Raw genomic sequence first — 12,799 nt, 5'->3', positions numbered from 1 at the left:
TGGACTTGGCGTTCAGACCCATGGTTTCTTCCTCTCACCCTCTCCTTCCTTTCAGTTACACTCTGTGGTTTCCCATAGACAGGTTCATCTGAAATCTTAAAGTATAATGTGTATTTTCTTTTAATTTTTTTATTTTAGAGAGCAAGTCGGGGAGGGGCAGAGAGAGACTCCCGAGGGGGCTCCACACTGTCAGCACACAGCCCGATGCAAGGCTCGAACTCAGGAACTGTCAGATCATGACCTGAGTCAAAATCAAGTCGGACGCTTAACCGACTGAGGCTCCCAGCAAAGTAAACAATTTTTCCATAAAATTATCGATGATAAATTTTACTCCCCAAAATGTATTTTAGAAACCAAAATTGTTATGATATCTGGCTTTTTTTTATAGGGTATTTTGAGTCAAACTACTCATGCTATTAAAGTAGCTAAGACACTGTATGCTAAATGGCAAGAGAGCGAGTAGGTCTGCTCCTGAGGAAGAAGGGCCTACGTTACTGGCTGCTAAGTACAGTTCAGAAGGAGAGGGGCGGCACTCCTGTTAACTGGGAGGTGTCGGGTGTTTCTCTCATCATTTAGGAAGCTCTACCTCCATACCAAGTAGTGGACTGAGTACTTCAAGTACTCCCTCTCATTTAATCCTGACTTCCTTATTTAGTGCCCGTTTTCCAAGTGAGAGGAACAGGTCCGAGAGCATCGTCCCAGAGTAAAAGCAGGAGGAGGGTCCCTTGCTAGGTCTGGTCACCGTGTCCGAACCGTGCCTTCGCTTCCCTGACTTTCAAAGCCCGTTCTCGTGAGAGGAGCCAGAGGCAGGTCAGGGTCCCACTTCCGCGGGGCCCTCCTGTGTTCTCCAGAATCCGTGACTTGAGCGTTCACACCTCCTTTGGCACACATAGTGAGCCGGGAAACGGTTCCCAGGTTTCCTGCTTTGGGGGCTCACGATACCTTTCACGGGATGACACAGGGGTGATTATCCAGTCGTTCCGTTTCTTGAGTGACGTCTGTGATCAGCTCTTGAAAGTGTGGTGTTGTTTAATTAACATCGTGTAAATTGAAGGGGTTTTTTGGAGTTTTGTTTTACAACTGAGGAGCAGCTGAGTTAGCGTAGTATTTAAGAGCAGCATTTGCGGCTAAAAATGCCTGGGTTCATATCCCCTTCGTTTTTGCCTCTTACCTAAGCCAGTTCCTGAAGCTTTTCTGTGCCTTCCGTGCTTCGTCTGTACAAAGAGAACGCTAGCGCTCGCTTCGTGCGGACTGCGGCGGGATCGCGGCGGGCGTTAAATCAAGTAGTGCGTGGAGCGCCTGGAGCAGAGCCGGGCGCACAGGGAGAGCTGCACGTGTGCCCTGGTGGATTGTAATAATCTGCTAGTGGATGACACCATCGTAACAGTTACCGCGCATGCCGCTGTCACACTGTATTACGTTGTAGTAATTCTGTCCGGGTGCCGAGTTGTATTAGTGAATTGGGTCCACTGTAGAGATTTCTTCTTGATGAGTTTCTCTTAGTGAAAGTATAATCAATATTTTCCAATTATGTTTAATCCGAAGCAAAGGGTTTGGTACTCACTGCTTTCCCTCTGTCGCATTTTTAGCTATCTGATGTGCAGCCATGCGGAAGACCTCCGGGCAAAAGCAGAATGGGAGGGCAAAGGAACGGCTTCCCGATCCAAACTGTTGGACAAACTTCAGAGTAAGAAGAGTCTTCGTTTTTGGTTTCTGTGTTTTCGCTTATGTTAGAAATAGATACTGAGAATTGATTAGGTAGCCTTGTGTCTAGACGTACTCTTAGTGAGCAGTGAGCGGTAATGTAGGCAAGAAGGGAAAATCCATCACGAAGCCCTTTAAACCAGAGGTTTCCAGATGGGGCCCTGGAGTCTGGGAGGTAGCTCACATCCTCAGGAGCCGTGGGGGGTGTGGGGTGCGGGTCCCAGAGCAGCTCTCCTCGCACCTGTGTTGCGCAGTCACGTTCCCGTTGAGATTTTCTTTGTGGGGGAAGTGCTGTGGTTCGAGAAAAAGGACATAAACCAGACCTTTAAATAACTGTTTTTCCTTTTTAAAGACTTTATTGTACTTTTTTTTTTTTTTTTTTTAAGTAAGTTCTACACCCAACATAGGGCTTGAACTCACGACCCCAAGATCAGGGGTCACGCGCTCCACCGACTAAGCCAGCCAGGAGCCACCAAACTACAAGTGTTTTAAATATTTTGTTGATTTCAATAGGAAGGGCCATATTTAATTGTTTTCCTCAATGTTATAGGTAACTTCCAAATTAGCAGAAGGGTTTTATTTTTGCCACAGTTTTATACATAAACGATCTTTTTGCCCTCTTGGATTTTAAATCACTTTACTCTGTGTGTTGCACGTTGAGGTGCAGGAGTAAACATCCTAGGAGTCGGGAAACCATGTGGTCCGGGAGGGGTGAGGCACGGAAGGATTGGAATAGATTGGTGTCTGCATCAAAACACCAGTCCCCCTCCGTCTCTAGATTTCTAGATTTCCCTGCCCGTGCGGTGACGCTTAGTTCCCTCGGGCGCATGGTCGTCTGTACATTTTCTTTCCATCACTGCCTTTTAGGGGGAGGGGGGTTGTTGGTGGTGGGTTTGTTTTTTGTTGTTGTTTTGCTTTTGCTTTTGTTTAGTTTTGGAAATTCACATGCAAGTGAAAGCCCTCCTGGGGCACCTGGCTCAGTCAGGGAGCATGTGACCTCGACCTCGGGATCACGGGTTTGAGCCCTCCTTTGGGCGTGGAGCCTAACTTAATAAATGAATAAAGTTTTTAAAAATTGTTTAAAAAAAAATACAAGTTAAAGCCTTCCCGTCTGTCCCGTTTTGCGGCGGCGCCCCCGTAGCCGCTGACAAATCCTGATGAAGCCCACGTTCTGTCGCACCGCCCGCCACTGCTCCGTTCAGGGGGCCTGAATTATCGGGTCAGGGCCAGTGCGGCAGAGAGCGAGCAAGTGTCTTCAGTAAAAGGTTATACTGTCTTGGTGTTTTAACATTTACTTTCGTTTCTTGTTTTAAAACTATCTTCTCCCGAAGCCTACTTGCCGCCATCGGTGATGCTTCCCCCTCGGCGTTTACAGACTCTCCTGCGGCAGGCGGTGGAGCTGCAAAGGGATCGGTGCCTGTATCACAACACCAAACTCGATAATAACCTAGATTCTGTGTCTCTGCTCATAGACCACGTTTGTAGTAGGTAAGAGAACAACTTCTTATGCTCTTACGTTCTGAAGTAGGCGAACGTCTTACAGACTCAGTACGGACTTTGTGAAAATGTTTTCTCTTTTGGAGTTTTGTCCTGTCGCGGTGAAACCGTTTGTCTCTGGTACCGCGTTCACGTTCACGAGTGGAGCTGGGATTACCGAAGCTGACGTTTCCGGAGAGACGTGCAGGTGTTTATGTAGTGACCCTCAGCTGGAGAGCGTGCTTTCCTCCTCTTGTCTGTGGGCGGGTCGCTGATCTTCGGTGTCCGGCCCTCCCGGTGAGGGCTTGTGAGTGTTGTCGGGTGGCGAGGCCACTGACCCAAGTGTTGGCCATCCTTGGAGGCCAGGACTCTCTTTCTGGACGCTGTCGCTGTTTTAACAGTGGCCCCAATTATTTCCTGCCCATAAAGATCATGGAAATACTTTGTTCCTAACGGTAGGTCTGCTTTTTAGTAGAACCTGGCCCCTGAACTAAACATGGTTGGAGTAACAGGTGTTAACTTTCTGGTTTGGGTTTGTTGCTGTACCTGTCCAAATACGTAATTTAACCTGTAGGGATTGAGCCTCCACTTTTGATATTAGGAGTATTTTGACTGAAACTGTCCCTACTATTTTAATGATGATCTCCAAGTTAAAGCAGAGCTCGGGGCGCGTGGGTGGCTAGGTCGGTTAAGCGTCCGACTTCGGCTCAGGTCACGATCTCGCAGTTTGTGAGTTTGAGCCCTGCGTCGGGCTCTGTGCTGACAGCTCAGAGCCTGGAGCCTGCTTCAGATTCTGTGTCTCCCCCTCTCTCTGCCCTTCCCACGCTCATGCTCTCTCTCTGTCTCTCAATAATAAATAAATGTTAAAAAAAAAAAGAACTTTTTTTTTTTTTTTTTTTTTTTTTTTTTTTAAAGCTGAGCTCTAATTTTTAAGACACTGAAGAACAGGGGCGTCTGGGGGCTCAGTTGTGTAAGGCATCCACCTCCTGATCTCGGCTCAGGTCATGATCTCCCGGTTCGTGGGTTTAAACCCCGCATTGGGCTCTGTTGCTGACCATGCAGATCCTGCTTGGGACTCTCTCTCCCTCTCTGCCCCTCCCCCACTCGCACACGTGTATTCTCTCTCTCTTTCTCTCTCTCAGTAAATAAGGTGCTAAAGAACGAATCTGGAAATATTTCAGGCTTCAGGAGGGAGACGATCTGGGTCTGGTGAACCAAACACGAACAGCTGTGCTGTGCGTGCCCAGTTTGTTTTGCCAAAGGCCCCTGCAGAAGCCCCGGTGCGGGCAGGTGGGGCCAGGGTGCGGATGGCGACGGGCTTTGGGTCCAGGAACCCGAACGTTGGCGCGCGTGGTCCAGGCGTGCACAGAACGCTCTGTGTGTGGCTCGGTGTTGCCTCCCCTCCCCAGATGCAGTGGAAACAGGAGGCTGACGGTTGGCCTTCACCTAGCGGATAATGACTTGGTGTGTGTCTTAAACTTGCTGAAAGTGATGGATTAGAGTCCTTTTCTTTTTTCCTGTTTTACTGTTTAATGTTGTTCTTTAACTTCGAATTTCTAAATCTTTCAATTGAAAAGAGGTAGGAGATTATAGTTAAAAAGCGACATGGTTTCATCCTTCGCAGCTCCTGTGGGGAATGTGAGACCAGTGTTAAAACTAAGGCAGTTGTGAAGCCAGGCCTTTCTAAGATTTAATTTATTGCTGAATATTGCATGAATTTGTTGCTGGCAGAATGCTATTTGCAGTGGCCTTTATGGTTTAAGAGGTGTCGGTGGGTGAAGGGCTTGCCTTCCTGTGCGGAAACTCAAATCTATGAGCACGGGACCTGCGTTTTTCTTAATGTCTGTAGTAGGACCTGTGAAAGTAAATGATGGAAAATGTTTAGTCTGACTTTGTCTTGCCCTCAGATCAGGGATCAGGCTCTTAGAACCTGCGTAGAAAGCACTCCTGAAGTTTTACGTGGGAGTGAAAGTTCATGCTTTTCAGAACTCACCGTCGATTGGAAGGTCTCCCCTGTAGTCTTTTAAAATCAAAATAAAACTTTGACTCTGTGCTTCTGCTACTTACCAGTGTGCACGCCACACGCACACACACCTGCCTCAGAGTCTGCTGCTTAAGATAATTCCCGGCTGTGCAGTCACACCGTCTGTGTCCTTCGCTCTTCAGATTTCTGCAGCCAGCACAGCCCCGTAACTGTTGCAGATGTTGGTGACGAACAGTTTCTTTTTTAAACCCAATGACTGCTTTGCAGACTCTTTGGTTTCACTGCTGGCTGCCGCTCGTTACCTGTGCTTTATTAACTGTGTTCCAGACAGTTTCTTTTGTCATCCCGCCTTCCTCTTCTGGGTTCTAACGGTGCCCGGGTCCAGGCAAGGGCTGCAGAATTCATCTCCTAAGCCTTGGACCTTAATACAATTGTGCGTGTTGCTCGAGTATCTTAAATGCAGCACGTCCAAAGTGGACTTCCCTCTCCTCTTCCTGTCCCTGAAGAGTCTACTCTTCCTCGTAACTTCCCTGTCTCAGTGAAGGCCTCCCGTCTGCCCAGATTCTCCCAGCCAGAACACTGGGAGTCAGCCTAGAGGGACATTTAGGGGTGCGTCTGAACGGCACCGGGGAGGGATGCGTCAGGCATAACGTTGGGATACACGTCTTTACGGTGAGCTGTTCCTCTGTTGCTGAACTAGGAGAGGAAAACCTGGATTTGATTTAATTCCTGCTATTCCCCTTTCATCTAGAGGTCTTCAAATGAAATTTTGCTGTCTTTTTTACCTACTCTACTCCCTTGGGGAAATAAGATTAGCATTGGAACTAGAAAACTGTATTCTCATAAATTAAATCTTAGCATTGAAATCTAAATACCAGCTTTTCTTTCTTCTCTCTGGAGGACAGAGAATTGATTATGAATAAGTGAACGGGAACTTGTAGAAGTCTTAATCAGCACTGAAGAGTTTTCTTTAGATCGTGTATTTGTATCTGTGACAGTGAATGCATATTTTTGGTTAAATTGGTGGGGTTTTTCACCAGCATCCAGTGGAAGGATGTTTCCATAGATAACTTTGTAAGTGTTGAGTTTTTAGTAAAAGATTATTATGAAATATTTATAGAAACTTAAAATGTGAAGATTCAGTTTGATTAAAATGCTATACTATTCTCTTTTACTTGGGAAGGTGCAATTTTTAACACCGTCTTACATTTCTTTTTTAAGTTTTTTTAACATTTATTTTTTTTTTTTGAGAGACAGAGTGAGCAGGGTGGGGGCAGAGAGAGAGCGACACAGAATCCCAAGCAGGCTCCAGGCTCCGAGCTGTCAGCACAGAGCCCTATCTGGGGGTCGAACCCACGAACTGTGAGATTATGACCTGAGCTGAAGTTGTACGCTCAACCCACTGAGCCACCCAGGTGCCCCAACACCATCTTAAATTTTAAATTTACTTGAAAACTAAGTCCTCAGCTTTCACTTGTGTACATCTAAAATTAGGCTGTTAATAAACTGAGGGCTGTTTTTCAGAAATTATTTAACGATAAAAATAATGACAATTTAAATACTACTGTAATGACTGTCGGTAGTAGACTGGATGATCTGTGCCCTAAATTCTTACTACGAATTGGTCCTTTTCAAGAACATTTTATTGCTCTGGTTTTAGATCTGTCATTTCACTGATCATGGGATCAATCTAGCCCATTTGAATTATTGTGTATCTTATGCCTAAATATAAGGTGTTTCTCACTGAGTAAAAGACATCACTCTCAATTACTACCCATAAAGTGGGGGGAAGCACTGTTGGTATTGAAAGTACCCACTTGACTGGAATTGTATCCAACAGTGTCTTGAAAAATGCAACTTAAAAAATGATAATTGAAAGAAAACTGGTCTTGGAGAGTGAGCCATAGGTTTAAATCCCGATTCAGTTATCGGTCTGTGAGATTCGGTATTTGTCCTCTGAGCCTTACGAAGACGGAGATGTTTACTTGCCTTGCAAGCTGGTCTTGAGAATTAGCAGTACTATATGTAAAGTACGCAGCAGTGCAGGGCATCTAGAAAGTGCCTACTAAATGGCAGCTGGTATCGATTGTGTTTTAGATATAGAATAACCGTTTAATATTAAAGCAACTTATAGACAACCCGAAAGTTTAAAGCAGCCTGCCGATAGTCAAGTGCTACGGTAGATGGTCATTGTGTGCAGATAAAGAATGTTAACTTGGTTTTAAATCTAGATTACTTATCAGGCTGGTGAATTGATAAAAATATATTTTTAGATTCTAGATTCGTTGGGTAAAAAAAATAGGGAAAACCATTTTTCCAGACAGACTTAGAAGGTCGTCAAGTCACAGGGATGAACAGTACAGCACAGGTAACACAGTCCGTGTAGAACACACCTGTTGCGGTGATAACATAATGGTTGAGGCACCGCCACACGCCTGAAAGACAGTTTCTATCATAATGTCAGGTGTACTTGAGTTAAGAAAAGTTTCTCCACTAATGTGTACCTTTTTTATAATCTTACAGAGACCGTTACAGGGCCGTAGTGTCCCCAAAGTAGTCACTGATTTATACGTGACCACTTAAACGTAAAGAAACTAAAATTAAAACTCAAGTTCCTCAGCTGTGCCAGCCGCATGTCACGTGGCCGGGAGCCCCAAGTGGCCAGGCTCCGCGACTGGTGGGCTGGGTCCAGAGCCTTGCCAGGTTAGCTCAGGAAGCTGTCCGAGGTGCTGCTGCGGAGGTTGGAAAACGTCAAGAGAGTTTAAAAATGGTTCAAAAGGTGCTTAGAACAGTCATCCTTGTGGTAACTGCCTCCTCTTTAGGTTGGTGATTGTAGAAGTCTCTGCCCTTAGTCTAGAACAATCACTGCCGCCCCTGAGGTGCCCGCCAGAGCGTCAGGCGCCATCTCCCCACCCTGCCTTCACGGCCTCGTTCTTGGACTCCACCCTTGCGTACGGAGTTTCAGGAGGCATGTCCCCTTCCCTCTAAGCTTATGGTTGGAAAAATGGAGACTCGCATTAAAGGGGTTGCCCACTTTCTGGGAAGCTACCTGATACGTGGCCAGCCGCCGCAGCCCTTCCTGGACACCGCACTTCCTGCTCCCCCCAGCGGGGTATTAGAATTAGCGATCACTCGTGAGTATCTGTTGTGTTCCAGGATCTTGAGATGTTTTTCTCATCTTCGGCAGAACCCTGTTAAGTATAGATGAATCCCATTTTATAGATGAGGGAATGGAGGCCTAGAGGAGGTCAGTGACCTGCCAGACACGACAGCTTGTGACCCAGACTCTCTGATGCCTGTCGTCCTTCTGTTTGTCAGCATACATCCTTCCCGATGCCGGCCCGCTCACACAAACTTGAACACCTGATTGTTAATTTTTATTCATAGGAGTTGACTTAATCAGACCAAAAAATTCTCTGATGGATGCATACTTTTACTCTTTTTTCAATCTTGAGAACGGGGGTAAAAAGAAAAACTTGGGCATCGAAGGAGACTCTGGATTACTGATTTCCCCTGAGATGGCCTTGGCTGATGTCATTATAATCTTTTTCTACGTACTATGGAAACTTGATTCTCCAGATTTATAAGGACATTGATATCTCGTTTGTAAAGTTTCTGATCTCCACGCGGTTCTATCACTTTCTCGTTGTTCTTATTCTACTCTGCTTTGAACGAAGAATTACTTGTGGACCTCTCTGTTTTAGGAGACAGTTCCCGTGTTACACTCAGCAGATCCTTACGGAGCATTGTAATGAAGTGTGGTTCTGTAAATTCTCGAACGATGGCACTAAACTAGCAACAGGATCAAAAGATACGACCGTTATCATATGGCACGTTGATCTGGTATGTACTTTACTGCGGGGGGGTTTAGATGACAAAAAGGTAATCAGTGATGGAATCGACCGCTTGTTAGCGAATGAAGTGTACACACGTAAATGAGTTCTGAGCATTCTCCTCCCGTTCTTGTCGTGTCTTCCCTCTTGCTGTGCTGTCTAGATGATGCGCGTACACCAACAGTTCGTGCGCGTTACGTGCCGGCACGGAGTCCGTGCACGCGAGATCTGGCTTCATCCTCTGCCCCCACCTCTTGCTTCCGTGTGAGGAAACTGAGGCGGAAGTTAAGTGCCCAGGCTCTCAGAGCTCGTAAGTGGCGGAGTTAGGCTCAGATCCAGGAAGAGTTTCACTCCAGACCCACTGCTCTCAATGCCCCCTGCCGGTTTGCGTGCTAATATTTGATTTCCGGATTGGTACGGCATCCACTGTGTCACAAGTTAGGAGAAGACTTGTTACCCTTTTGCCTTCCGAATCTCTTTTTTTAATTTAATTATTTTTGAGAGAGAAAGACCACAAGTGAGGGAGGGGCAGAGAGAGAGGGAGAGAGAATCCCAGGCAGGCTCTGCGCTGTCAGTGCAGTCTGACACGGGACTCAAACTCATAAACCGTGAGATCGGGACCTGAGCCGAAATCCAGAGTTGGATGCTTAACTGACGGGGCCACCCGGGTGCCTCTAGAAGGAAATATCTTTAAAAAAAAGAATCAGGCGTGCCTGACTGGCTCAGTCTGTAGCATGTGCAACTCTTGATCTCAGGGTTGTGAGTTCAAGCCCTGCGTTGGGCTTGGAGTTTATTACTTTAAAACAAAATCAAATTGGAGAACACACCTCGAGATTTGTGTACCTACTATGTGCTGTGAATGATGAAAGGTAAACAAGGCCTACCCTTTGCGATAAAGCAGGCGTTCTCGTTTTGTACCATGTACTACTCTGGAGGGACCCCCCCCATAACATTTTTAAATGCATAAGCCAGAACATATAGGAAGCCCAAGTATGCTGAAATAGAGTTGTCAAGATAGTATAGAAACAGATACAGTATAATAACGTGGTGCTTTTTTATTAACGCATTAAATAACAAGTTCTAGCAAGAGAGCTAACAAGTATCAGATTTGAAGTAGTGATGGGCGTCAGCGTTTCAAGATACCTGCAACAAGTAACGTGCTGTGAAAATATTTGAGATTTCTGTCAACCGCCACCTTATCCTTCCTAATACTCAGTATGTGAATGTCCCTCGTGTATCACCTGATGCCGCCTTGTTAATTGCCTTCATTCAAGATTGAAGGAAATACTGAATTTCGGCCTGCGGTTAGTGAAAATAAAGATGTGCACTTGTCCCATTCAAGTTCAGAGACCCCCGTTTCTGTTCCTGAATGACTCCTTGCAGACCACAGGCGAAGGAAGTTTCATGCAGTATGTACAAAGGGTCACAAAAGCGCAGGCCTGCCGCTCAGGTGAGCGCACCTAGTCTGACCTTGATGTGCACGACATCAAGGGAGACAGGAAGGGGCATTTGGGGGCGAGAGGGACCTTACCTTGCCCTCCCCCACCTTCAAATAAGAGAATAGGGTGAGTCAGGCAAAGAGCGGGAAACCAGATTAGGAAAATAGCGTGGGGTCTAGTCTCGGCCTTTGAGTGCCATTCCAAGGAGTCGCATTTCAGCAGTTATCTGCAGCGTGTCTGGAAAGAAAGCACATCAGGCTGTGCTTTATTACGTTTTCTTTTGGCAACGACGTGTAGCAGTTCCTACCGTTTGGCACCTATTTTCTGAGCACGTGCTCTATGCGAGGCCTTCTTGCCAGCTCATGGTCATACAGTGTGATTGTTCTATACTGGGTGCTACAAGGCCTCAAAGAAGAAACGCCACCGGAGCTGGAGAGCGAGGGCAGAGTAAGACGAGTAAGTCTTCGGAGAAGACGGAGTAAACGGTTACTTAGACAAGCTAGTTACTACTGGCCCCCAGGTACAGGAGGACATGGCTGGCATCCGGGCAGTTCCGGGAAGAGGCTACGCTGCGGACTAGGAGACGAGGCTCATGATGTACGGAGCAGCCAGTCGAGGAGGATCTTGTACACTTTGCTGGGGACTTTGGGCCTTCATGCTGGTATCACCCAGGGTGCTGTTGCCGGGACAGGAGTTCCACGTGAAGGGCTTTTGTAGCCAGAGTAGCTTGGGACATGCAGAATTCATGCTTTTGTTCCAATTTGAAATGCAGTGGATTTTAGAGTTTAGCACGATGGTATTTTATGTCAAGTACTGTCTGAAAAACTTGTAAGAAAGTTGGTAATCTTCTTGAGTGTGTGTGTGTGTGTGTGTGTGTGTGTGTGTGTGTGTGTGTGTGTGTGTTTTAATAGATAGAAAAAAGAATACGTAGGGACCTTTGAGGTTTGAGTTGGTGTGATTCCAGTGCCTAATTTCTTTTAACAGGTTTTCTTACCTTTGCCCCCCAAAAAACATTTTACTCATTTCCCCACCCAAAATCTAAAGCAGAGTTCAGTGGATTCCATGAACATGATATTGCCACTTGGAACAGGTTAGTATAGAGACGCTGTGCTCGTAATAACCTAGTATTAATATCCCCATTGATGTTTTGCGCTTTTTTTTTCAGGATTAATTAATGTGCATGAAACAATTCGTTTTTTAGTTACACACTTCTAAAGTAGTTTGTCATCAGTTTAGAAGTGAATCTTTGGGTAGATACGAAGGACCGCCACGAATGAGAGTTTCTTGCTGGAAGATCCTGAGCCGGTCCAAAAGCCTAGACTTCCCTGTTAAATTATGCCGGAGACTCTCTGTTTTTGTACGGATCCCCACGCCTGTTAGCCTTCTCCCAGAGAGGAATCACAGGCAGTCGTAGCGTTACCTAGTTAGTTTTGTCAAACAACGGCGGTTTGGACAAGGCGATTGAATAAATGCTAGACTTAGGGTCCAGTGAAGAAACAAAGTACATTAAACACATCCATTGGTCAGTTACATTTCTGGAAAAATCTCCCAACCTATTTTTATCGGAGTAGTTTATCAGACCCATCCCTAACTACTTTTGGGTCCTCGCCGTTGGAATCCTGCAGGCTTGATACTGGTCTCTATCTTTGACCAAACCTAAAACTGAACTCCTTGCTTCCTGCCCCCGTTTCCTGTTCCCACAACCAAAATGTACAGGTCGTCCCATTCTGTTGTGTGTGACCTCTTTCGGTCCAGACTTTTGTTTGGATGGCCTGTCTTAACTGTTAATGGCTGTGGTGTCAGCTCTTTATGAGTGTATGTTTCCTGTGTCCGTTCGTTCAGATTCACCTTCCACGTCCTCCTAGAGCCGGATGTTACATCCCGTAGTCCCCGTCCTAAGCCAGATGTCACGTCCCATAGCCCCCGGTTTAAAACTTGTCGGCGGCTCTCCTCTCACCCTTAGCCCGAAGTGAAGGTGCCCACTCTTCAGCCCTGTCACTCGCCACCTCCCCTCTCACGGCGCGGTCCCTTCCACACGGCTCACGCTAGGGCCCGGGCAGGGGCAGGCCTTCCACGTTCACAGACTTTGCGCCCTTCCCTGTACCGTGGGGGCGAGGGGGGGTGGTAACCTTGGAGACTGATGAGGGTTACACGAGGCGCTGTTGCCAAACCGTGCTCGTCCTGCCCAGCCACAGCCAGAAGCTCAGAAGACTGTGGCCGCTCCTCGGTGTCACACAGAGAGGTGGCGGCTCCACTCACGCGCGTGGACTCAGAGGAGACTTGTCCACGGTCATGACGGCATTAGATACAGTAGCCAGAAACATGGAAACGGTCCCGTGTTGGTCAGCTGACAAGTGGGTACA

General features: G+C 46.7%; 1 protein-coding gene across 3 annotated transcripts in view; it reads left to right on the top strand.

Annotated features, from left to right (window-relative positions):
• The window catches only part of WDR26 (WD repeat domain 26), a 35,889-nt gene that overhangs the window by 10,240 nt on the left and 12,850 nt on the right, over positions 1–12,799 (top strand). For all 3 annotated transcript variants that reach the window (XM_042975386.1, XM_042975383.1, XM_042975384.1), the window contains exons 5-7: positions 1,590–1,687; positions 3,036–3,192; positions 8,869–9,007. In XM_042975386.1, the coding sequence (XP_042831320.1) occupies positions 1,590–1,687; positions 3,036–3,192; positions 8,869–9,007 (394 nt within the window). The remainder of the gene's footprint in view (positions 1–1,589; positions 1,688–3,035; positions 3,193–8,868; positions 9,008–12,799) is intronic.

This window comes from Panthera tigris, chromosome F3 (assembly GCF_018350195.1).
Source record: "Panthera tigris isolate Pti1 chromosome F3, P.tigris_Pti1_mat1.1, whole genome shotgun sequence".
Lineage (NCBI taxonomy): Eukaryota > Metazoa > Chordata > Mammalia > Carnivora > Felidae > Panthera > Panthera tigris.
The sequence above is the reverse complement of the archived record's forward strand: the minus strand, read 5'-3'. Positions and strand labels throughout refer to the sequence as shown.